This window comes from Heterocephalus glaber, unplaced genomic scaffold, assembly GCF_053883595.1.
Source record: "Heterocephalus glaber isolate CG9 unplaced genomic scaffold, H.glaber_assembly_v1.0 deba00001428, whole genome shotgun sequence".
In the NCBI taxonomy this organism is placed as follows: Eukaryota; Metazoa; Chordata; class Mammalia; order Rodentia; family Bathyergidae; genus Heterocephalus; species Heterocephalus glaber.
The window spans coordinates 33,175,212-33,200,458 of record NW_028258293.1 but is presented as its reverse complement, the minus strand read 5'-3'; the positions used below and the strand labels follow the sequence as shown (position 1 = coordinate 33,200,458).

The window sequence follows — 25,247 nt, the reverse complement described above, 5'->3', positions numbered from 1 at the left end:
GGTAGACAGTGCAGGGCTGCAGGGTCAGAAGCCAAGTTCCTCCTCTCTTCTTGGTATACTCAGCTCTTCTTCCCTTCAAGGTCATAGTCCAAGTGACCACTTTGGCTCTAGTCTTTACCTCCACTTTCTAACCAGCAAGAAGGAGGAAAAGGACAAGCAAGCTGCTCCCATTATGAGTCCTCTGCTCTGCACAGCTGCCCACACCACTGCAACTTGCATGGCATTGGCCAGAACTTAGTGACGGATGGAGCTGCCCCTGAGGGTATGGAGGTTGAGGGGTGGTGCAGTAGGCTGCTCCAGGTAGTCATGTACCCAGCTAGATGTCAGCTACAGATGAAGGAAAGGGTATATGGGAGAGGTGTCAGTGGATAACTGGGAGTTTCTATCACATACCATGTATAAATAGAAACTTGGTATGTGGTAGATGTAGCATCACATTTCAGTAGAGAATGGTAGGTGCGTTAGAAATTGACACTGGAAGTGCTTGGCTCAATATGTGGTCAAAAAAATTACATTAAACCTCTCTTCACGCCATATACAAAGTAAATTTAAATATTTTATAAACATCCAAATGCAAAAGAGAGCAATTGAAAATTAATGGAAGAAAATATAGAAAAAGAGCCTCTAAAATCTCAGGAAAGGATTTCCAAAAGCCTAAAAAAGCACAAAGTTTAAAGCAGAATTGATTAGACTGCATAAAAAATTAAAGAAATTCATTCAATAAAGGACAGCTTTTGCAAAGCTAAAAGGTGACGGCTGGAAGGAAGATTTTTGTGATCTATAAAAGCCAAAACCTACTCATGCTTCAGTATGGAAGGCAGGAAGCAGGGCCCAACTAGGAGGCTGTAGCAATATCAGGCAAGAAAAGATGATCTGGAATGAAGAGAAACAGCATAAATGTGGAGGAAATTCACAAGTCATTGAGGTTAGTCGTCTTATTTTTGTTGATGGGGAAACTGAGGCCCTACAGCAGTAAAAACAAAAGAGAGCTCTCTGCAAGTTCTGAGATCAACCCTTTAGTAGGAAAACTGGGCAAAACCCCAGTCTCTTGGTTCTACTTTGGAGAGAAGAGACTGAGTTTTGTTCATTCATCTGTATAAATATTCATTGGTATCTACTGTGTGTCAAATTCTGTGATAGGCACTGGGGATACAGAAAGAAAAAAAATAATGTCCATACTTGAGATGGCATTGATCAAAAAGGAGAAAAACAAGCAAGCAGAATACAAAATCCATACTGTCGTAGAGATATGGACAGGCCACATGCAAAACATGCAGCCTCTTTGAGAGGCAGGTGGCCAAATAGTCAAGGGCTGGACTCTGGGGCTCTCCTTTTCTTGGCTATGTAGCCTGAGCAAGCTGCCTGGTCTGTACCCTCTGCTGCAAGAATGGTAATAACAGTGCCATCTTCTAGGATTTAGGTGAGAAGTAAATCATTAAAACAGTGTGGCCTGCTGAGGTCACTGGGAGTTGAGGCACAGCCTGGCAAGATGAGTCTGAAAGTTATTGGAAAGTCTGGAAGTTTTTTGCAAAATCAAGGTGACTGTGGTGACCACAAGAAAGGGAACCTTCTTCCTGGTCCCTTGGTGATTCTGTTCCTCTATCCTCATCCCAGGCATCCTCCACAAAGGGAATGGGGAGAACCAGTTTGTGTCTCAGCAGCCACCTGTCATTGGCAGCATCATGGGCAATGGGCGCCGGAGAAGCATCTCTTGCCCCAGCTGCAATGGCCTTGCTGATGGTAACAAGCTCCTGGCCCCTGTGGCCCTCACTTGTGGCTCTGATGGGAGCCTCTATGTGGGTGACTTCAACTACATCCGCAGGATTTTCCCCTCTGGAAATGTCACCAACATCCTGGAGCTGAGGTATGTAACACCATGTCTCTTGTATTTCCTGATATGATCCCCTTGCCTTCAAAGGGCCCAGAGAAGTGAAACAGGGTGGAGCTTGGCCTGCCAGACTCTGGAACTCTTCACTTCCCAGCCACTCTTGGGACAGGAAGATGTCCTTGGCACCAGGTGATGTGGAAGGCTACTGGCCGCTGAGAGTTAGACTCCCTAGAGCCATTTAATATTCTTTTTTGCTTTATAGCACTAAACAGATTAGACTTAGTCGGGCCAGGGATTTAGCTCAGTGGTTCCACTGGCCGCCTCACAAGTGCAAGGTCCCGAGTTCTATCTCCGGTACTAAAAAAAGAAAAATTTAGAAAAACTAGCTGTCCCACCATGTTCCTGAGAAACAGGGAATGTTCCTTGAAAGGGAACATTTCTTGGTATTCACAATGGCAGCTCACATTCATCCACAGATGTGTGCTTGGCACTGTTCTAAATACAACAGATTAGACTTAGTCATATGAGAGTTTTTTAATATGAACAAGGAATGGCATAATGGGTGAGGGCCCTGTGTCAATGTCACCAGGTTTGGTCCTGTTATTTAACACTCATCAGAGTTAGCAGCAGTTACCTTCACCTGGCCAATACTGAGCTAAAGCCCACAGGCTGACCTAGGCAGTGCCTCTCTGTTCCTTGGTGCTGTAGAACCAGCTGGATCAGCCTTTGCCCCCTCCTGACCAGGAGTAATAGAGCACAGCCACACTTACAGCTCAGAGAAGGGCTCAGTATTTTACATTTTTCATCTGCTCCCCTGAACCAGATATTTTTAGAATCAAAACAAGTGTCACAGGATGGGTGGGTTCTGGGGCATGTGGAGAAGCTGTGCTTTAAAGACAGCGGAGTCTCCACTCTTTCTTTCTGGAAAAAGTGCACCAAGTTCCCTCAGGACTGTTTTAGGGAATGGGATCCACCTGTTTCCTGGGCTGAGATCCATGTGAGCAGGACAGGCCCTTGAGCTGGAGAACCTTCCTCCAAAGTGGGCAGGGAAAAGGTTGGCTCCTGCTGTTTGCCAAGTCCAACAGCTCTGTGAAGTGTTTATCATTATTCCCTTTGATAGATGAGCAAAAGGAGGCTTGGAGAATTTAAAGAGCTTGTCCAAGGTCCAGCTTCTAGAATGGTGGACCAAAATCCAGAAGGACATCTCACCAAAGAATTGTCACGTATCTTAGTGCCTTGTCAAGTTACACTTGACACATGTGGAAGGAGGGCAAAGCTTGCTGGCTGCCTCACAGCCATCATTGCTCTAAAAGTGTAAGTGCCCCCCGCCCTCCACACTCACACACCAGACAAATGAGGGAAGCTCACATGCTGTGTGTGCATGGGAAATCAAGTATCAGCCCAAGTGAGAAGTGGGCCACCAATGGAATATCCTCTGCCTGTCTTCTCTCTGTTATGAGGTTGACCCGCATAGGCATCTGCCAAGGAAGAAAGAACCCTTGAGTATATTTGTTTCATTCTGCTGTGAATATGTACTACAAGGGCAAAAGCCGTGGGCCAGGGGTCAGCACACCTTAGCAGAGAAGCGGTACAACATTGGACAAAGCAGTTAACCAGTTTCTCTGGGCCTCCATTTCTATATCTTTCAGATAAGAAACCCCATATTCCCACAGTTGTTGGGGGGATCATGTATGACAGTGAGCAAGGAAAGGAGGAATAAAAGAAATTTGGAAAGAAAATTCAATTAATATATTATCATTTACATATCTTTTCCTTCAGTCTTTTCCCCTATGCCTGTTTCTCCATGTTCTGCCCCCGCCTTCTAATTATAGTGTATTTCTATTCAGTCTCCTACTCTGAACAGGCTCTTTTAGGCTCCTCAGATTTTGACAATGTTTTGCAGGGAAGCATGCAGAGACGAAGGGCAGCAAGTCTTTGTGTCTCTGGGTGTGTAGCTGTATGGGGAAGAGAAGTGGTTGTTCCCATCTCTGTCTTAGCCCTTGTTACAGCAGCAGAATGTGTCATGCTAGTCTTCTTCCCGAGTCAGCAGTGGTGGTGCAGGTGGAACCATGGCTCTTCTGTGATATGTAGCTGCTTGTAAGTGAACTCACTGACAAGCAATATCCAATATAAGATATATCAGTGTCATAGCTGCTAAGTCTATATTTATTATAATATTGCACAGTACCATTGCTGTCAAGTTTTCAGGCTGCTAATAATGCTTCTAACCCTGCTGCTAACACCTCATTCTTTCTTCTATTCCCTGCTCTCCTGTCTTCTGTCAGAAATAAAGATTTCAGACATAGGTAAGCGAACCAGTGGAGAATTTCCTGTCTCTTCCCCTGCCTTGTTGCATGTTGTATGGTAAGCTGCACAAGCCAATTCCAGGTGGCTCAATGGCAAAGGAGCCCTGTGTGACTGGAACCAATTGGGGATAATCAGTTGCAATGACAGGAAGTTATCAATAATGGTGGTGGGGGGAGAAAGCCTGAACTCTTTGAATCTGAAACAAAATCGGGCAGTTTTCCTGTGGTCTGTGGACATGACAGAATGAACCAATAAAGAATTTAATGCCATAGTCTGCTTAATCCTTCAAATAAATGAGAACATCATCCAGACTGTATTGGTCCTAGACTTGGAAGAAACTGTGTAGCAATATCATGGGATGGCGAAATTCAGGCTTAACAAGTGAAACCTACCTGTAGACATCTCCAAATGCAAATCCAGACACAATCTCTACTAATTAAAATAGTAATTATGGGGTTGGGGATTTAGCTCAGTGGTGCCACCACCTGCCTCACAAGCTCAAGGTCCTGAGTTCAATCCCTGGTACCAAAAAAAAAAGTAATTATGTCAACCCACGATGACATCCAGCTTACAGATGGGAACACTGAAGCTCCCTGATTGGACCCCTCCCTGACTGTCTCCCTGTGAAAAGATTATGTCATCTTTCAGAGTTTTCATTTCTAACTTGAGGGGTTTTTTTTTTGTACCGGGGATCGAACTCAGGCCCTTGCGCTTTCAAGACAGGCGGTGGAACCACTGAGCTAAATCCCCAGCCCCTAACTTGAGGTTATTAAAATTTCCATTACAGGATTGTTATAAGGATCACAAAGAGGATTTGTAAAATGTTCAGCATTTTTCAGGCACAAGGAAGAGCTCCAGTAATGGTGGTTGTAGTACTAATAACAATAATAGCATAACACATATATTATTTTTATCATAATTATTATATGATAATGATTATATGTCTCCATTTCTCCCAAAAGAAAGTAATTAAATCCTCTTATATGGAAAGACACATATATTAAAGTAAACAGAAATTGGGATCAAAAGTAAAAAAGAGTAAACATATCTGTGATTATAGCTCAAATTAGACTCTGAGCTTCATTGCTGCCAAACAGAATAAATAGGAAAACATAATTACTTTCATGGTTTGCATTATCAGAAATGGAGACTATACCCACCTCTCAGAGGAGAGGTATTTTTCCTCACAGTGAAACCTGAGCTCTTCAGTGATTTGCATGGATGATCCTAAACGATGTGTTGATATGTACCCTCAACTTCAGTTTTGCAGCAAACACAGAAGTGCAGTTCACATAAAGATCTTGGATTAAAGTCTGACATTTAACACTGAAACATTCAGTTGGTGGTGGTAGCTGCCTGGGACACAGCTGCGATACAGGCCAGCACAGCTGGGAAGAGTCTTGGGCCACGCGGCCTTGGGTTGGTCACCCAGTTTTTCTGGTTTCCAGTCTTATCATCTATAAATTGAAAGAGCTTATGGTTTGAGTATCTTTTGATTCTTTCAGTGACCTTTTGATATATCCATGGTACGATTTTAAAACTGTGTTCCTACCCTCTCTCAATTTATTGTCTCAGGTGCTAAAAACTGTCTATAAAGTAAACTGAAGCAGGAGGGAAAGGGGAAATCACTTTCTGACTTCTAGTTTTCTAAAGATAATCTGGAGACAGAAACCCTGGGTTGAAGCTGTGATTTTTAACTACCACCTTCACATTAGCAAATCTCTTCTTCTCTCTGGGCCTCAATATCCACCCTCAGTCATTATCAAGGTAGATTAAAGAAATTCTACAATTTTGTCCTCTATCCATTTGCTGTTGCTGCTGTTCCCGGTGATAGCTCTAGGATGACCTTATCCTGTGGGTGTGTTCTCCTGGGCCAGGCTCTTCTCTGCTGTAGCTTTCTCAGCTTCAGTGCTAGCTACCATGCTGAGCAGCCCAGTACAGAGGCCTGTGGTCCTTTGGGCCTCTTCTTCTTCTTTGGACCCTACAGGGAGCAAGCATCCTCACCTCTTCCCAGATCTCTTCTCTAGGATCAAGGACGAATGTTGAAGCCTGTCCTTAGACAAGTACCTGAACTCAAGTAACCTTCAAATCTAGCTCTCCATATTATATTAACTCAACAGACCCCTTAACTGCAGGACATAGGTTGGACAGGACAATATTATCCCACTTTTTCAGCTTTTATCCCAGATTTTTCATTATGCACTGACATAAATGATCAAGGTAATTAGCTTTGCCTAAAAAGTACTGTTTATTGGACATTTTGTTTTTTAATGGAACAGCCACTGTGCACAGAGACTTTCATTCTTCATGCAGTTTCTGTTATCAAACTAAACATTTGAAAAGAGTGTGATCATCTCCATTTCTCAGATTTAAAAAAAATTGAGGCCCAGAGTAATTTGTCGGAGCTCACTTAATCAAGTGTTTAGGGGAACTGGTTTGTCTTTGTAACTCCAACACTCACGCTCTTCCCACTGGTTCTGAGGTCAGGTTCTTCCAGGGCTGCTACCTAATGTGGCTGAAACATGCTCCTTGAACAAGACAGACCTTAGTCTAGATAGGAAAGGTGAATTCTCACTCAGAAGCAACGAGTAGATCACTTTTTGTCTTTAACAGTGCTACCTCCTACCTCCTACTAGGGACTTCTCAAAGAGCAGGTAAGGTGACACTGGACTTCAGCTCATTAATCTCAGGATGGTACCCTGCACACCTCTACCATTTTATGTCACATCCAGAGGGACCAAGATTATGTTTGAAGAGCCAGAAAAGAATGCAAGCCCTCAGGAAGTAGGGTTATGATCAAATTCTGTGCTCATCCCTGCTCGTGCAACTCAGAATCAAAATGAGATCAGACATAGTCTCAGGCCCAGAAATGTTCCCTGCCCACAGAACCAGGCATGGAGTCTCAGGAGTAGATCATTTTCCATTGTATGACCCAAACATATTTCTGGTCTGCAGAGTATTCTGAGGCCTTGCTAGTCAAAGTGTAATAAGCAAGCAATATTGACATGCTCTGGGAACTACTCAGAAATGCAGACTTTGAAGTTTTGCACCCCAGAACTACTAAACTTAAATCAGGACTTTAACAATAATCTCCAAGTGGTTCCTATGCATATTAAAGTTTGAAAAGCACTGCACTAAGGCCAGAGTTTCCAAGTCTGGCTGTGCCTCAGAGACCCCAGGAGAGCTCTAAAAGGTAGATGTGTGGGTTTTCTTCAGGATTTCCAGGTGATTCTGATGCATAGAACCATTAATCTCAAATCATTAGCAATGGGTGCTTCCTATGTATACCCCAGATAGGGAAACAATAATTCATTCATTCATTCTTAAATTCAGCATAACTTTCTGGAGTACTTACTTTACATCGGCCCAGTGCGAAGCACTAGGGACTTGAAGTCAGTCCCTGCTGTGGAAAGATTTCATTGAGAAGCCAAACAACTAAGCAGAAAAATGCCTTAAGATACTAAAAGTCTATCTGCCTAGGCTCTATGAAGGACCTAGCAAGTTCTATTGGTGGGGAAGGAGTGGGGGCCCAGGAGTGGGATTATAGATAAGGTAATGCTTAGGCTGAATCTCTGCAAATGGGTGGGTGCTCCTGGGTGAAGAAGGGCTCTGATCAGCAATGTGAGAGAAATGAAAAGAACATAGGCTTTGGTGTCTAACAGATCTGAGTTGGCATTCCATCTTTCCAGGTCGCAGTTTGTGGGCCTAGTCAAGTCACTTCATCTCTCTCAGTCTTAAGTTTCTGAAATCTAAGAAAAAAATCCCTATATGATATATAGTAGTGAGGAAAATGAGGCCGTGCGTGCTGCATGCTGGACAGTGTCTGGGACAGACATGCCTCCACGTGTACATATCTGTGGCAGCTGTCTCTGAAGCCCCCTGTTCTTTAAGTTAGGCTGCAGCCGGGAGGGGACCAGGAGGGTATCAGAAACACAGGTGCAGCTCCCAGTGCCAGGTGGCATGAGGAAGAAATGAGTTTAAAAACTTCCAAAAAGTACCACAAACTAGAAAAGGCTTTTGATAATTACATTTGATCCTGGCACCAAAACAGAGCAAGGACTTAATCACGTGACAGCTGAGGGACCTACACCTCAAATAATTTAGGTGACTTCTCCCAATTAGAACCTATACTTTCTAAATTCTTTCCCTCATGATTAACTGCCCACCAGACCTCAAATTTGTCCTTGAGCACAAAAGATGTGGCTACACCTCTTACACTCTGGGACAATCCTGCCAATGCTACCCTCTCCTGGAACTCAACCATGTGAGAAACTCCACAAATGACACTTCTCCTCGGCAATGTAGGGAAACGTGAGCTGGAAACTCAGGGGGCTAATCTAAATGGACAGGACTCCCACCACACTCCCTCGGGGACCATTTCTTGCCTAGGTGTATAGCACCAGTTTATCGTGAGTGATGTGCAAAAAAATGCAGTTGTCACCCCATCTCCCAGTTGTCATCAGGAAAGCTGAAAGATCAGGCAACTCCAGCATTCCAGAACAGGATCTAAGGTCACTGCATTTCATTTAGCCAGAATCAGTGTCATCTGGGAAGATTAAATCTGTGTTACATTATAAAATAAGTCACAGGGGACATTTCAAGATAAACAGGACATCTGTGCTGTTACCACCATGCCCAAATGAGAAGTAAAAGAAAAATTAATAATTTGAATATTGTTACCACCTAAATAAACTGAAAAAAAAATGTCATCTATATTAGTCATCTTTCTGTTTCTGGGATAAAATACCTGACACATACAACTTATAGGAGGAAAGATTTATTTTGGCTAACAGTGTTTCAGAGGTCTGTGGTAGGCTGGCTTGAAGGCAGAAGCACCATGATGGAAGCACATGACAGAGGAAAGCTGTTCACTGATGGCAACTAGGAAGCGGAGAAAGGAAGGAAGAGCCAAAGAGGCGGGCAGAGGCTGGGGATAGGACATACCCTAAGGACACATCCCAGTGACCTACTTCCTCCAACTGCAGGCTTCCTTCTGATAGACCATTCAGCTATAAACTCACCAATGGATTAGCACCTCATAATCCAGTCATCCCTCTAGACCCCACCTCTGACCATTACTGCTTTAGGCATAAAGTCTTCATTTCATGAGTCTTTAGGGAACACTTCCTATTCAAACCATAAAACCCTCTACTTAAACAAAGTAGCAACTCTGATGGGCTAGGGCACCAAGCTGAACATTGGAAATATAGTAATGAGTAAAATCTGGTCTGTTTACTTCAAGTACTGGTGGTTGGATCTGGAGACAGACATATAAATAAGTAACCATGATATTGTGTAAAATGTCCTGTGATCCAGATACAAGCTAGTGTGGATCTCAGTGTACAGAGAAGAAAGGTGGGGAGTGCTTGCCAGAAAAGATTCCCTTTGGTCAGACAAGTGCGGAATAACTAGGAAGGAGAAGGGGTCAGAGCAGGAACTAGGTCCAGATGGTCCTGTAGCACACTGTGTAGATGTTGGGGGAGGATAGTGTGTCTGGAGAGAGGGCCAGGAAGATGGAGCATCCCGTGAAGAGCATAGAGTGCTGAGGCCCTGCACTTCCTCTGTAAGGCAGGAGTCCTGGAAGAGAAAGCATGGAAATGGCATGCTGGTGTCTGGGCTAGATCAGAAAGAATGGCCGGAAGACGACCTAGGCTACAGACAGAGACCTGGCCTTGGTGTCAGAAAGAAGTGAAAGGTCAGCCGGGGATTTAGCTCAGTGGTTCCACCACCTGCCCCACAAGCACAAGGACCCGAGTTCGATCCCCAGTACAAAAAAAAGAAGATAGGTCAGTAGTACTAGGGCTAGAGAAGAAGAGCCAGGGAGAAAATCATGTTTTGTTCATTAAATTCAGACAGAGGAAACAGAGGAAGGAAAGCCTTGGGTTTGGATGCCTGGCTCCATAAGCAGTGACCAGGCCCCAAGGACGCTGTCCAAAGCTAGATGAGCAGGCAGGGCCAGATTAAGAACCTCAAGGACCTGGACCCCCAAAAGGTTATGGCACACCAACTTTCATATGTAATTCAAAAAACTCCAGTCTCCAAAACAAAATTTTATTTTTCAAAAGGACCCAAATCTATATGCCTGATAAATATAGAATAGTCCCCTTCCAGACTTTTCTAGTTCTCTTGCTTGCATCCTGAAGGAATATGCAATAGCCTGCCTTGCTGGCATTCCAGGCCTGCTCGGGTGGTCCCCAAAGGGCCCTGGCGGAGTGTGTGCCCCACATGCAGGGAGCATGGCCAGCACCAAGCCAACCACTCTGAATAGAGAGAGGTCAATTTGAATCAGAAAGCATTCCAGACATACAGAAAGAGTCACCAATGCTGCTAAGGGCCTGATGAATGATCAGGCCACACACAGGAACTGAAAATTAGCTCCCTAGGAATGATGAGTCCAACATTAATGTGCCTTAGACTTGGAAGAAATTGTATAGCAATATCATAGGATGGTGAAATTCAGGCTTAACAAGCTATACCTACCTGTAGACATCTCCAAATTCAGACACAATCTCTACTAATTAAAATAGCAATTATGATTGTTGAGCACCTCCTCTATGCCTTCCACTATATTAAATATCTGACATTTGTGATTCCTTATAATTTTCCCAATACACCCATGGGATAGCTGTTAACATTCCCATTTTGTAGATGAAGAAAACTTGAGGCTCAGGGGTCCAGCCAAGCAGCCCAAGTTTCAGAAGCAGCAAATTTTAGAGCTAGACTTGGAACCTAGACTAATTATGTGCATTTCCTCACCCTGTGGCTAGAGGCTGTACCTTGTCTCCTTAATGCTTCTACACTCCAACTATTTTTTCCTGTCACCTGAGCCCAGTCTTTGTGACTGCTTTCCTGAAACAGACCCTCACCAGCACTGCTCCTCTGTTCTGATTCTTTTTCCTTGGGTTTTACTATAAATTACAAACTAATCTTGCAATTCATTTATATCTGGCTTCAGAGAGAGACTGCTGGCCTCCTGATAAGTACAACATGAGTATCGGCAGGAGACAGTGTTAGCACTGACTAGGAGTCAGATCTACTTTCTTAAAATTAAGTTTATTGATACATTTTAGATATACATAATGATCATATTCATCATAGGTAATTTGTACCTGTACATGATATATCTAGATTCTGCTTTCTTTTCCCATTCCCCTCCCTTCAACCCCTCTTCCTCTCCTTATGTACAAAAGCTTTGTTTCCATTTTTTCCTTCTTTTCTCATTTTTTTCCTTCCTTTCTTCCCTCCCTCCCCCCATCCCAGTTCCCCTTCCCATTTGAACATTTTCTTCCTATTTCACAATATCTATTACACGTTTTGGTCTTTTCTTGCACTTTCAGTTTCTAACACTGGAGAAACAATGCAATATTTGCATGTGTGTCCAATTTATTTCACTCAAGAGTATAGTCTCAAGGTGCCAGTCTTTCTGATTTGCTTCAATATTCTTTTGCTTTCTCCTTCATTCTTTCTCTCCTGTCCTCTTCTCCAGTTTCCCAAAGCTTGGTGATCATCTTTTGCCCTTCAGCCTGCTTCTACCATATTCCTCTTCATTGATCTCTCTATTTTCCCCTAACCCTCTTAAATCCCCCTACCCAGGGTAAAAGCATTCTACTAAGGGGAAAGTCACCTCATACAAGTTCCTGGTTTATGTTGGATTTTGTTATATGACTGTAAGTCTTGCTCCTATTTGATTAAAGGTACCAAATTAATGGTTACCAGTTTGTCAGCTTCTAGGTTATGCTTTATGCTATTGTTATTGCTAATTGTACTACTTTAGTCATTCCTATTGTAGTCAGTTGTTCTACCTTGTGTGACAACACTATGATTGTCTGGGGTCATAACCATCACCATAGTCCAGTACCAAAGGACTGAGTGTTGAGCAAAATAGATAGCAACTTCTCATCCCTAATAAATTGGGAAGGTAGGATCTTGGGACAGGCACAAAGGCCAAGAGGCAACTGCACCTAGAAGACATCTCTGAGGAATAGACATTTCCTAGGGAAGCCTTGATACTAGTGATAAAACTACTACCATAAGCAATTTATAAGAATCAACACAGAAAACAAATTAAAATTAAAAAGTAGAAAAATGACAAAACACAGAAGCAAAATGCAACCCCAGACCTACAGCCCACCCAGGACAAGTCCAGGGGAGCACAAGATAGAGAAAATCAGAAGCCACCCACCCACCTGAAGTTTCTGAAATGGTAGCAGCAGAAGTTAAAAAAAAAAAAAAAAAGATGAATGAGGATATAGAGAAAATCAGACCTACTATTATCTTATCTGTCAGTCCCACGTTGCTATAAAACTGCTGTGGAGAAAGGTTTATGTCTTGTAATCTTTGGATTGTTTTTAAAAGTCAAGGGCATCCATATTTCTGCCTTGAATTGACAGGCTGACTATTGCAAGCCTCACTGATAATCGTTCTAAGAAAACATGATCTAGGCAGTCATCAGCAAGAGGTTTTTGCATTAGCACTTAGGTGGGAAGGATAGTTAGTCCATGCACTGAGGTCAGAAAAATTGGGGAGCCATCACCCAAAGTAGAAATATCATCCCTGTAAGACTCCTTTGCTTGGACTCAAAGACCAGGAATCCAAGTTATACATCTCTACCTACCTGATAGGAGAGAAGAAAGTGCTCACACGGGCCATGTCTTTGTTTTCTAGTCACAGTCCAGCACATAAGTACTACCTGACCACAGACCCCATGAGTGGGGCCGTCTTCCTTTCTGACACCAACAGCCGGCGGGTTTTTAAGATCAAGTCCACCATGGTGGTGAAGGACCTTGTCAAGAACTCCGAGGTGCTGGCAGGGACTGGTGACCAGTGCCTCCCCTTTGATGACACTCGCTGCGGAGATGGTGGGAAGGCCACAGAAGCCACACTTACCAACCCCAGGGGTAAGCCCTTGCTTGCTAAACACTATCAGTAACAGTTTTGGAGTATTTACAATTGTGATAATGTTACTCACTAGAAATATTCCCAGTTAACGTTTCCTGTCTTTCCTCCTAGTCTTTTTTCTAAATGTTTGCATGTATGCAATGTTCACTAAAGTCAAGGAAACTAAATGAGATCACATTAAACAAACTGAGTAACTTGCTTTTTTCCCTAAGTGATATATCATGAATTCTTTTCCATGTCCTTAGTCTTCTGTTTTTAATAGTCTTCTCATTTTTAGTGGCTATGTAATGTTCCTTCCAGTGGATATCCCATCATTCATCAGGTCTAACTGTTGGACATGAATGCTATTTCTCATGTTGTTGTACAAAAACATTGTTGTGCATGATTTTGTGATATATCATGTATAATTTTATTATCATGTATCATTTTATGATGTATCATTATATTTGTGTGCTATACAGTGGGTTGACTGTCAATTTTGAGTCCTTCAGAAAGTTGAACCTCTAAATGCCTTCATTCAGTATTTTTCATTCATCTACTCAACAAATATTGACTGAATGCACAGAGCTCTGTGGTTGCATAGATAAGTTCACTGTAGCAGGATAACTGAGATTTAGACATGAATCACTCTGGATGCAAGAAGAAAGAGCTGTGTATGAGGGTGTAGAGGTGAGAGAGACCCGGGCACCTTGGAGATGCTGAAGCTTGTGAGATGAGAAGCCATCCTTACCAGCAGGCACCCCTCAGTGAGGCATCAAGTGTGGTGCAAGCCCCACGGCCAGTGACCTGCAGTGCCTAAGCATCAGGGTCCTTCTAAATACAACAGGGCTAATAATACCCCATGTTCACCTTCTAGGATTGTTTTGAGGACCAAGATTAATACATTTCATATGATATCCTGTTAAAATGTTATAGGTAATTATATTAGAGTGCCAGATTTTAAGGCCTGATTTCAAATCAAAGCAGTTAACTGTTGTTTAATTATCCATTCAAATCCACGCTTTGTTATCTAGTGGTTGTATGACTTTGAGCAAGTTACTTAACCTCTCTGGGCTTCATTTTCCTCACCTATGTAATAGGAATATACTGCACAGTAATTATACAGAGTAAATATCATAAAGCATATAAAGGCATAGTTCAGTAGTATTAGGCACATAGTAAACATCACATAAATGGTGACTCCTATTATTTTGTTGTATTGTGTTATATTATACTGTGTATCATATCATCATAGCACATTGTCTCTTCCACATATCTGGATTAGTCAGGTGTAACTATGGAGTAAACATTGTGGCATAGTTAGTGTCCCTCCTAGTGATGATTTTATAATACTGAGAGAGCAGTCTGAAGCATGGAGAGAGTACTGGGCTGGCATTTAGAGACCTTGCTTTATGCTTTCTCTCTACTACTGGCTGGCTCTGGGACCTCCTCTTCTGGGGCCTCAATTTCTCCATTAGTAAGTGAGCAGGTTAGGCTAAACAATCCCTGAGGCCCCTTTCAGCTATAACATTCTACCTCTTAGAATTAAGAGTTTTTTAAGAGAATTTTTGTTCTCCCTAGATGCTTCTCAGTTGCTCTCCAAGCATGTGTGTTCCCTGCCCCCACCCCTACACACACACAGATGGAGTGGCAGTACAATATCCCACAAGCCTGTAATTAACCCAGGGAGAAATGGCAAGGGTGCCACAATATGCAGACACTTTGCAGTGGGGAGGAGAAAAGATGTCCATCTATTTAGCACAACAAAAGGAGAAAAAATGAAGTAATTAATCAGGGGACAGATCACTTCTATTAGCCTGTGCAGCCACCTTTGTAAACAAGAAACCTAATTGTTCATGGAGCGCTCATCAGTCCGAGCAGATGGAAGAGAGAGACAGGGCATAGCCAGGCAAACAAGAAAACTCATGTCTTGGTACTTAAAAGAATGAAATCAATTTACATTCGAGTCAGGACCACAAGAAAGGCTCCCAGCTTGAGGCCGCCTGGTCCTCAGTGTGAAATCCTCTCCAGCTGCCCAGCCTAAGGAGAGGCAATAAGAGGCAACTATGCTTCAGAGGGACATTACTTAATCTCCCAGTGGCCAGAGAAAGATACATGGGCCCCCAAGAACAAGGGCCTCTATACCCACAAGTTGTCGGCCATGTCCTCATAATCCTAATGGTCATTAATGATGATCAAAGACTAATTATTCCAGTCAGATGTTATCCTATTATTTTATTAGTTTGTTGGTTTGTTTGGTACCGGGGATTGAACTCAGGACCTTGTGCTTATTGTATCATTTTATAACTGAGACTGAGAAGTGAAGTAGTTTAGCTGGGCACACAGGCACACGCTCATAACCCTAGCACCCTGGGAGGCTGAGACAGGAGGATTGCAAGTTAGAGTTGTGCCAGGGCAATTTAGTGAGACCCTGTCTCAAAAAGAAAACAATAAAGTCTGGGGATGTAGCTCAGTGTGAAGGCCTTGGGTACCAAAAAAAAAAAAAGGAGGAGGAGGAAGTGAAGTAGCTTGTCCAAGGTAACACTACTAGGGAGCTTCATAGCTTCATAGTGCAAGCGTCTATACCTCAATGAGCTTGTTTGATCTCCTCTTCCATTGCCTGCCCAAGAGGAAAAGAAACAGCAAAAGTGACCAGGTTCTGCTTTATCTCACCACCCTCTGGGGTCTGTCATTTCTTGTGGTACTCCACATGGTCCTCCCTTGGCCATGTGCCTTCCCATCTAGAGCAGACCCTCTTCAGGGCTACATCTCACTGTCACCCCTGAGAGGTCGCATTTGATCTAGCTCTTGTAATTCTGGACCTGGGGTGGCAGTCATCATCACCCATGAATGTCAGTTTGAAAACATGCCTTAGTCTCAGTCCCAGCCAGCCACTAAATAAAGGATTCCCAGGAAAGAGACCAAGCAAGTGTGTGCTGAAAAAACTCTCCATCTCCATGTGATTCCAGTACACATCATCGACCAGGAAGTAATGATTTCATGGAGTAGTTCTCAGGCTTTAGTTCATATCATGATCACCCAAAGTGCTTGTCAGAAATGCAGACAGATACTCCAGCTCCACTAGGGATCTTCTGAAGCAGCCACCTGGGGTGCACATGCTGCAGGGCATCCTCACACATGTCCTGAGAGAGAAATACAGACTTAGAACAATCCCTTGATTTGTCAGCTGGAAAAGCAAATGCAGAGTTGACCAGTGACTTGCCCACAATCACACAAGCTGGGTCAGGAAGAAACTGCACAGGGTGAGACCGTCTAGCATGTGGAAGAGATGACCCTCGGTAATAATCCCGACACCTCTCTTGTGAGCCTTCCCTGGACATTAGATTCAACAATATTCTCTATACAAATCCATAGGATTCTTTTTAGACTATACTTTTATAATGTCCAGTGAAATTAAGATAATAAAGATAAGAGAAACTTGATTGTCTTAGAAACAAAAAAAAAATTGTTGTCAAAAAAGGGATGTGATTTTTAGATTTGCAGGGCTTAAGAAATAGGCTAAAAGTTCACAGTGATAATCACTACTTCTGCTGCTTCACAAACCCTCAATAAATTATGAATCCAGTTTTTGTAGGTGGATGAGGCAACAGATAAAAGCCTCTGGGCACAGCAAAGTGGGAGGACCAGAGCTTAGGAGGATCTGAGAACATGAATTCCAATCTCTGCTTTGAGCAAGGCACTCAGATCAAGCCTCCATCTCCCCATCTTTAAAAGGAGGCTGATGGGCTGGCTGGGAGTGCAGCTCCCAGGGAGAGCTCTTGCCTAACATGCGCAAGGTCCTGAGTTCCAGCCCCAGCACCACAGGGGGAGAGGGGTGTCGTGGGAGGATCTGATCAGATCATACTGAAGGGGGTCTTTATCAGGTCACAGGGCTCCAGGTCTTTTGTGGGTCCTTGTCATCTCTAATGCTGAATTCCTGTGTTGGCTTCTACATCCCAGGCATTACAGTGGACAAGTTCGGGCTGATTTACTTCGTGGATGGCACCATGATCAGACGAGTTGATCAGAACGGGATCATCTCTACCCTGCTGGGCTCTAATGATCTCACGTCGGCCCGGCCCCTCAGCTGCGATTCTGTCATGGATATTTCTCAGGTGAGAGGACTTTGTCTGCTAGAGCCCTGGCTCTGTGCACTCATCCTCTCTTCTGCCACCCCGACAGTCTGTTAGCCATTTACCTGTACACTGGAGAAGCCTTTAAAGGGTGCCTGCTTGGTTCAGGGCCTGGGATAAGCACCAAGGGCATAAAGACAAAGAAGACTCTGCCCACACACACACTGTCCCTGGGAGTCCACTGTGAGAGCTAACAAGTGTGTGGCCCTAGTCGGGGCTCAGGGGCCAGTGAAGAAAATCTGCCCAAGGCTAGCAGAGCATGATTGACAAAGCTTTACACAATGTGAATTTAAACCCATAGCCACCTGGACTTCCCTTTTGATAACACACACAGGTCCTTGTACATTGCCTATTCTCTCTCTAGACCCTAAACTACATGGCAAGAGGAATTCCATCTTTTATCCTTAACTGTAACCAGGTTGCCTGGTGTGCAGCAGGATTAAAGCCCGTATTTGCTGATGAGTGAGTGAGGAGTGATTGACTCCTAGCTTTGCCACTTACCAGCTCAGATTTGTGAAGTCTTTTGAGCTTCAGTTTTCATGTATGTAAAATAGAAGTGATTCACATCAGCCTGATAAGATTACCTTGAAAACACATGCAATAGTACATGGACAGTTTCTCACACCACTCAGCACCAGAAATGAACAAGCGGAAGTTCTTGTGCTCATTTTCACAAGGGAGATGACATTCATGCCAGGTTTTGAAGTTTGAATAGGAGTTCAGTGGGTGGCAGAAAAGACAAGAAGACATTTCCCACAAAGGGTATGATCTGCTCAAAGGCACAAAGATGCTAAAGAACCTGGTACTTTCAAAGAACATTGGCAAATTGAATGCCAAAGCATAGGGTGCTTGAAGGAGATGGCAGGTGTTGAAGCAAGAAGCATGGACCTTGAAGCACCATGCCAGAGGGTTTGGATGTTGGCTGGTAGGCAAGGACAGCTCCAAAAGAGACACAAGTGGCTGGCTATCCAGCACGGCCTTAGTCCATCCTACAGTGAGTGAGCCAGGACTGTGTCCTTTATTGCTAAGTCCTCAGGCAGGGCCTGGCCTGTGGTGAATTAGTGAGCATCATCTTGCCTACACTACCAGAACCTAGGAGATAAGGAGGCCAGCTGCTGCCTTTTTCACACCCTCTTGCACCATGCCTGCCTCTGTTTCTGACCCATATCGCTGAGCCCCTTCCCCAGAGCCTCATGGCTGCTGTTGGCACCCATGTGACAGCACCCAAGTCACGTCCCTGTCGGGTGCTGGTGTGGCTTCCCTGTGCGCCCGCTACGTGGCCACTGTGCTCCAGAGTGGAGTCTGTTCTCTGCCACTCATCTTTGCCGTTTGCCAGGCTTCCCTTTCTGGGTCCAGAGTCTCCCGCTTCAGTCTGTGAGCAAGCTGGAGTTACTCTCTACGAAGCTGCCACAGCCATCATTTCTCAGCCAGCCAACACAGGGTGGTGAAGATTTTCATGCACACCCAAGCAGTTAGATAAAAGGCTTGGAAGACAATTGGTATATATGGGAGGGGAGGAAAACAAAAACCACTCTTAGATTCCAAAGCCCCATTCTGAAATCTCTATACCCCTGGTCCTTACTACCTTCACTTGAATCTAAGCATGAACTTTTTTTTAACCAAACCCTCCAAATCAGGCAATTCAATGGTTAGGTTCAACATTGACCTTATGGGGAAATTTGATTCAGTTTTCACTCAATTTGGTTTGTGACCAGAATCGTGGAAAGAATTGAGTTCATGAACCAAGGTGTGTGTGTGTGTGTGTGTGTGTGTGTGTGTGTGTGTATACATATATATGTGTATATATATGGGAGAAGGCACTGGCTTTCATCTGGCTTTCATCTTTCATTCCTCTTTTACCAACGCTCAGCTACTTTACTGTTCCATGGGGACCAGGGAGGGAAGCCACAGTGAGAACCCAGCCAGGAGGAAAGAACGCAAAGGGGAGAACCAAGGAATTTGGGCCAGCTCCAGGAGACAAAGATCAGGTCCAAAATGAGAATGAGGGAGGCATCAATAGGAAAGGAACAGAAGATGCTGTAACCTGTTTCTTAAAAACTCAGCAATTCCAGCCACACAGGCAGAGCATAACTCTGTACTTAGCAGCCAAAACAAGAACTTGCCATATGCCAGGCACTCCATTAAAAATGAGAATACAGAGATGAGTGTGACTTCTATTATCTTATTTAGCTGTCACAATAATCCCATGGGGTAGATATTAGAAATAATAAACTGAGGCTTAGTAAAAGAAAATGCACTTATAAAAGCAAAGACTTGTGGTAGGTTCCATCAGGGATGTGGAAATGAATTTTTTAATGTACATAATTGCCCAGAATAGTAACTGGCAACTAGTAATAGGATATAAATATTAGTTCCTTTTAAAATCTATGAAGAGCTTCCTTATACATTATTTTATTTGATCTTTCCAACTACCCTATGTAGTATTTGTCACTCCCCTTCTACATATAGGGAAAGAAATTCATTATTTAATAAACTTGAATAAGGGGACACTTCTAGTGACTGTGGAACTGCTACGGGAAGCAAGTTTCCCAACCTCCATCCCACACTGTCTGATGGTGCATTCATTCATTCATTCATCCGACAGTGCATATGCAAGCACATCACTCTGCAACAAGGCCATCAGCTCAGAGCACCCTAATGAAGGCATGAATGCTGGGGAGGACAAAGAGAAGGGAGCTCCCCTCCTACTAGAACCCTTGAACCTGGGAGTTGCAGGAGGCCTTGTCCCTCCATTTTGGTGATGGGAAATTAAGCCAAGCAGGATTACCACTAATTGAAGGTGAAGCAAGAGAAGCTTAGCATTGCTGTGGTCCAGAAGCATCATGCAGGCTGTATGAAGGAGCAAGGAGCAACTCTGAGAGCAGTGCCCTTCTCTTCTCCCAGGCACCTCTGTGCACACTGGCACAAGCCAAGAGCATCAGAAGCACTTGCTGTTCATTTCTTCTGCTTTCCTCGCCCCTCTTCCTCTGCTGGCTTCCTCCTCTCCTCCCCATCCACCCATTCATCAAGACTCCATCTTTTCATCATAATGACAGGTAGAAAGGTCTCTCCAAGTGGGTCCCCAAGATGCCACAGGACCAGAGGGCATAAAATATTTAGTAGCCAGTGTCGACAAGAAATGAGTTTTAGGAAATTGAAAACTTCTGTCACTTTAGAGCAAACTGTGTTCTTGATGCAGCTGAAAGCTGGCATGACTGTACTCCAGAGACACCTGGGAAGTGTGAGTAGCAGCCCAGGCAGCAGCTCCAGAGTATCTGCAGCTCCTTTCCCCTGTGCGTGCAGACAGACAGACAGACAGATGGGAATGGGGAATGGGGGATGAGGAGACAAGGGCTTTAGCATGCTGAGAACTGGCTTCTCTGAAGAACTAAGAATGGCCCTGAGCTAAAGGAATGGATGGAAATGGTCTCATCCCCTACGTATGTAATTTATTGAGCTTCTTATTACATTGGTAAATGACCACATGTACACTATAGAAAAGTTCTAAAATTTAAAATCGTAACGGAGAATATTAAAATCACTTTGATTCTAGCATGGTTAACATTTTGGTATATCTCCCTCAAGTTTTTAATCTCCTCTCTACCCATAATCTACCTTATTGTTGTTTTTCCCTTAATTGGCATCAGCCTGTGCTTCCAGTTCTAAAACCTGTTTTTTCTACTTAACACACAGTAAACATTTCCCCGTGTCATTGGGGACATTCCCCATGTCTGAACGTCACCTTTAAGGATGGCACATAGCATTAAAATCTATGAGTGAATCCAGTGTGCTATAGTTTATTTACCCAATTCTCAGTTTGGGGCATTTGAGTTGGTCCCAGCTTTTTATCATTGTTAAAAATGGCTCTGATTGGGCCGGGGATTTAGCTCACTGATTTCACCGCCTGCTTTGCAAGTGCAAGGACCCGAGTTCAATCCCTGGGTTGAAAAAAAAAAAAAAAAAATGGCTCTGATGAATACACTCATAGATAATGGTGTATAAAAGCAAATTCCTGTAAGAAAAACTCCAAATTGGAAACTATCAAAGGTTTTTAGGGGGCTCAGGATCCCCAAGGTGATGAGTCTTTAGACAGGTCTGAAAAATTCAGCAGGAGGAATGCACTAGTAGTATGGATGAACTTGGGGACACAACTGACAAAGGCTTCCTTTAGTACTCAGCATCTCTCGGTGTGATACATCTAACAATCCAGCCTCCATGTCCATTGAGCAAAACATTCCTTGCCCCAGACTCTGTTAGGTGCAATCCCCTAGGTGCCCACTTGAAGGCTTACCCTGACCCAAGCCACTTCCTAGCCTGGTTCAGAAGAGGCTATTTGGGCCCAGACCTCATAACCCCTGAATCCCATTGCCAACTTCATTCATCCCTTCCAGGAGGACCTGCTCTCTAAGATCCTACAAATCACTATGTAGAGCAAGGCTTCTTAAACTTCAATGTGCACAGAAATCACACAGGAAATTTCCTTAAGAGCAGATCCAGATTTGGTAGGGTTGGGATGAGTCTGCCACTCTGCATTTCTGAACAGCCTCCAAATGATTCCAAAGCTGTTCTTTCTACTTCTGATTCTCACTGTTTAAGGGCCAAGGATCCAGTTGTGATTCCTAACTCTCCTTAAGAATCACCCCAAAGCTTTTGAAATAATGCCAAAGCCCAAGCCCCACCCAGGGATCTCATTTAACTGACCCAGGGTAGAATTTGTGCACCAACCTTTTCTCAAATGTCTACAGATAATTTGAATGCAGGGACAGTTTTGAGAATCATTACTCAGACAGAGGCCATGGTTATTTTGTTTTTACATCTCCAGTAAAGTACCTAGCCATGTTACTTCATGAAGATTTGGGAAATCATCTTTCATAAGTGTATTATATCGGGCATTCATGAAGAGTCTTTTTTAATCTCTGGATAGCTCCTACTGCATCCTCCAGACTCTGTCTGCCTTCCCCTCCCACCTCCACAATAGCTGCCATGCTTTGAGCATGGACTGTGGACTAGGTTCCCTGTGTGATTACCATTACTGCTTTCCAGATGCAAATACTGAGGCTCAGAGAGGTAAAGTAACTTCCCCAATGGCATAAGTGGTGGAGCTAGGATCAGAACCCAGGCCTGTCTGACTCTAATGTCTTCTCCTCTTGCCTACTCGGTCTTCTTGCTGTTATCCATTTCTTCAGGTTTTGTCAGGCTGTAGAGACCATCAGATATCTTGGTGGTGGCAGCTATTGTATAGTTTCCCTCAGATTAAGAACACAACACTCCATTTTTGATGCTAGGCTGTGTGAGGATTAGGCAAGACTTTATGTGAAAGCCTTTTGGAGCCTATTGCAGGTTTTAGTGGGTATGGGACAGCATGGGCATCTTGCCTGTCATTTGAGCGTTGGTGTCTCCATTGTCAGGTTCGCTTGGAGTGGCCCACAGACTTAGCCATCAACCCAATGGACAACTCTCTTTATGTCCTCGACAACAACGTGGTCCTGCAAATCTCTGAGAACCATCAGGTGCGCATTGTCGCAGGAAGGCCCATGCACTGCCAGGTCCCTGGCATCGACCACTTCCTGCTGAGCAAGGTGGCCATCCATGCAACCCTGGAGTCGGCCACTGCTTTGGCTGTTTCACACAACGGCGTCCTATATATTGCTGAGACGGATGAGAAGAAGATCAACCGCATTAGGCAGGTCACCACTAGTGGAGAGATCTCGCTGGTTGCTGGGGCCCCCAGTGGCTGTGACTGTAAAAATGATGCCAACTGTGATTGTTTCTCTGGAGATGATGGTTATGCCAAGGATGCAAAGCTGAATACTCCCTCTTCACTGGCTGTGTGTGCTGATGGGGACCTCTACGTGGCTGACCTTGGGAATATCCGAATTCGGTTTATCCGGAAGAACAAGCCTTTCCTGAACACCCAGAACATGTATGAGCTGTCTTCACCCATCGACCAGGAGCTGTACCTATTCGATACCAGTGGCAAGCATCTGTACACCCAAAGCCTGCCCACAGGAGACTACCTGTACAACTTCACTTATACCGGGGACGGTGATGTCACACTCATCACAGACAACAATGGCAACATGGTGAATGTCCGCCGAGATTCCACAGGGATGCCCCTCTGGCTGGTTGTCCCTGATGGCCAGATATACTGGGTGACCATGGGCACCAACAGTGCACTCAGAAGTGTGACCACACAAGGACATGAGTTGGCCATCATGACCTATCATGGCAATTCTGGCCTGCTGGCAACCAAAAGCAATGAAAATGGATGGACAACATTTTATGAGTAAGTATCAAGATGAGACCATTCGACGGTTGTGTTTTCTTATATACATTGAAGGAATTGAGATGAATTGATGATGTATAAATTCCTGTATTTATTTCATTTTTATTCAGGATTTGACGTGTGAAACATTACCTATAATATGTTCTGCATGTTCCTATTCCAAATGATTCCTCCTAAGAATGAAATGATATCATGCAGAAGGTACGAGCTTAGGAATCAGAGGAGTTGGGCTTCAATCTCAGCTCTGTCGCAGACTTAATCTCTCTAGGTCTCAGTTTCCATATCTGTTAAATGGATACAATATACTCCTGCCCAGAATTCCACAGGGAGATGATGTAGATGAAAAGTACTTGATAAATTCCTACCACCTTCATATGACCACTGTCCAGAAACATGGCAATACGAGAAAGAACATCCATATGGATGAATTTTCTACATAATCAAAGTTCACATCTTCAATTCCAAAAATTTATTTTTTATTTTAACCATTTTGGATGAACTTCTTATGAAATAAATTATAAGTCCCCCTTCTCAAACACATGTTACAGACATATACTGTATAATCTTTCTTTTTATGAGTCAGGAACATTAATACGGAACAACAACAATTGCATAGTATGTTGTATTATGGTGATGAGCTTCCAGAAGTGGGGAGACAAGGACACAAAGCCCTTGGGTCCTTCCTGATGTGATTTTAAACTATTCTTTTATTAGCTCTTATATCTACCAGGTATAGTTTCACTGCCTTTTCTCTCTGTGTGGTGCTGTGGTGTCACTGTTTTCAGTCAGAGTGCAAACCTCAAGTAGCTACTTCCTTCTTCATCAGCATAGGGCTGCTTAAGTGGTATGGTCAGAGAAGCTCAAGTTTAGCTTATTACAATTGTAACCAGAATTAAATACATAGAAAATCTGAAGTGTTTCCCTATGAGACACTTTAATGAGTGGACTTTGTAACATCTCTTTTGCTACTTAGATCTTTTTAAGCTTCTTTTTGAGATCCTGGCCATGTTCTAGACGACGAAGACTGCTGAGTACATTACTGAAGGATAAGTATGCAGGAGATGGCAAAGAAGCTGGTCTTGTTGCTGCACTCATTCTCACAACAGCTCAGGACAGCAGGAGATATGTTTTACAGAAATAGAAACTGAGGCCCACAGAGGCTCATTTGCCTACTGTTCTATAGAACATGGCAGAACAGGGGACCACTCTCCACATCTGAGGCCAGAGCTCTGCTCTTTCAGTTCTGCCCTCCCCTACCTCCCAGCCAAGTTTGTTAAGCTCAAATAAACTTGAATCCTTGGACCCTACATTTTTCTGAAACTGGATCAAGCATCAATTTCTCATAGAGTCTAAAGGAAAAGTATCTATAATTGATTTTCAAACATAATTTGCACCCAAAAATGTCACAGCATTTTGTACAGAGTTCACTGGTTAAATTCCTTTCTCCAAACAAGGGCCTTGTTAATTGCAAAGAAAAGACAAAGATCCAGGAAAACAGCAATTATCTTGATTAACTCATTGAAATGGAAATACGCTAAATAATTCAATTTTCCCCATTACCCAATGGAATGGAAATCTCTTATACATTATTTAGCCAATACAGGGGTTTCTTTGTCAGGGCAAATCTGTGTACTCAATTAGTTCCCAAGGTCACTTGCTTAGATCCAAACTGAATGCTTACACATCACTGCCACCATTACTCTCCTCCACTCCTAAAACCTAAAACACTTTTCTGTACCTCTGCCAGAAAGGATCCCTCCCTCTCTTTCCTGCATAAAATATGCAGCCATAGTTGATGTTTTATGAAGAAAGAAAA

At 43.6% G+C, this 25,247-nt stretch overlaps 1 protein-coding gene across 32 annotated transcripts in view; it reads left to right on the top strand.

Annotated features, from left to right (window-relative positions):
- Tenm4 (teneurin transmembrane protein 4) overlaps positions 1-25,247 on the top strand; it is a 2,854,999-nt gene that overhangs the window by 2,795,224 nt on the left and 34,528 nt on the right. For 29 of the 32 annotated variants that reach the window (XM_087211381.1, XM_087211391.1, XM_087211392.1 and 26 more), the window contains 5 exons: positions 1,615-1,864; positions 4,114-4,134; positions 12,800-13,032; positions 16,973-17,127; positions 22,554-23,431. In XM_087211381.1, coding sequence (XP_087067507.1) covers positions 1,615-1,864; positions 4,114-4,134; positions 12,800-13,032; positions 16,973-17,127; positions 22,554-23,431 — 1,537 coding nt within the window. The remainder of the gene's footprint in view (positions 1-1,614; positions 1,865-4,113; positions 4,135-12,799; positions 13,033-16,972; positions 17,128-22,553; positions 23,432-25,247) is intronic. The other 3 variants (XM_087211380.1, XM_087211377.1, XM_087211396.1) reach the window with 1 other exon arrangement.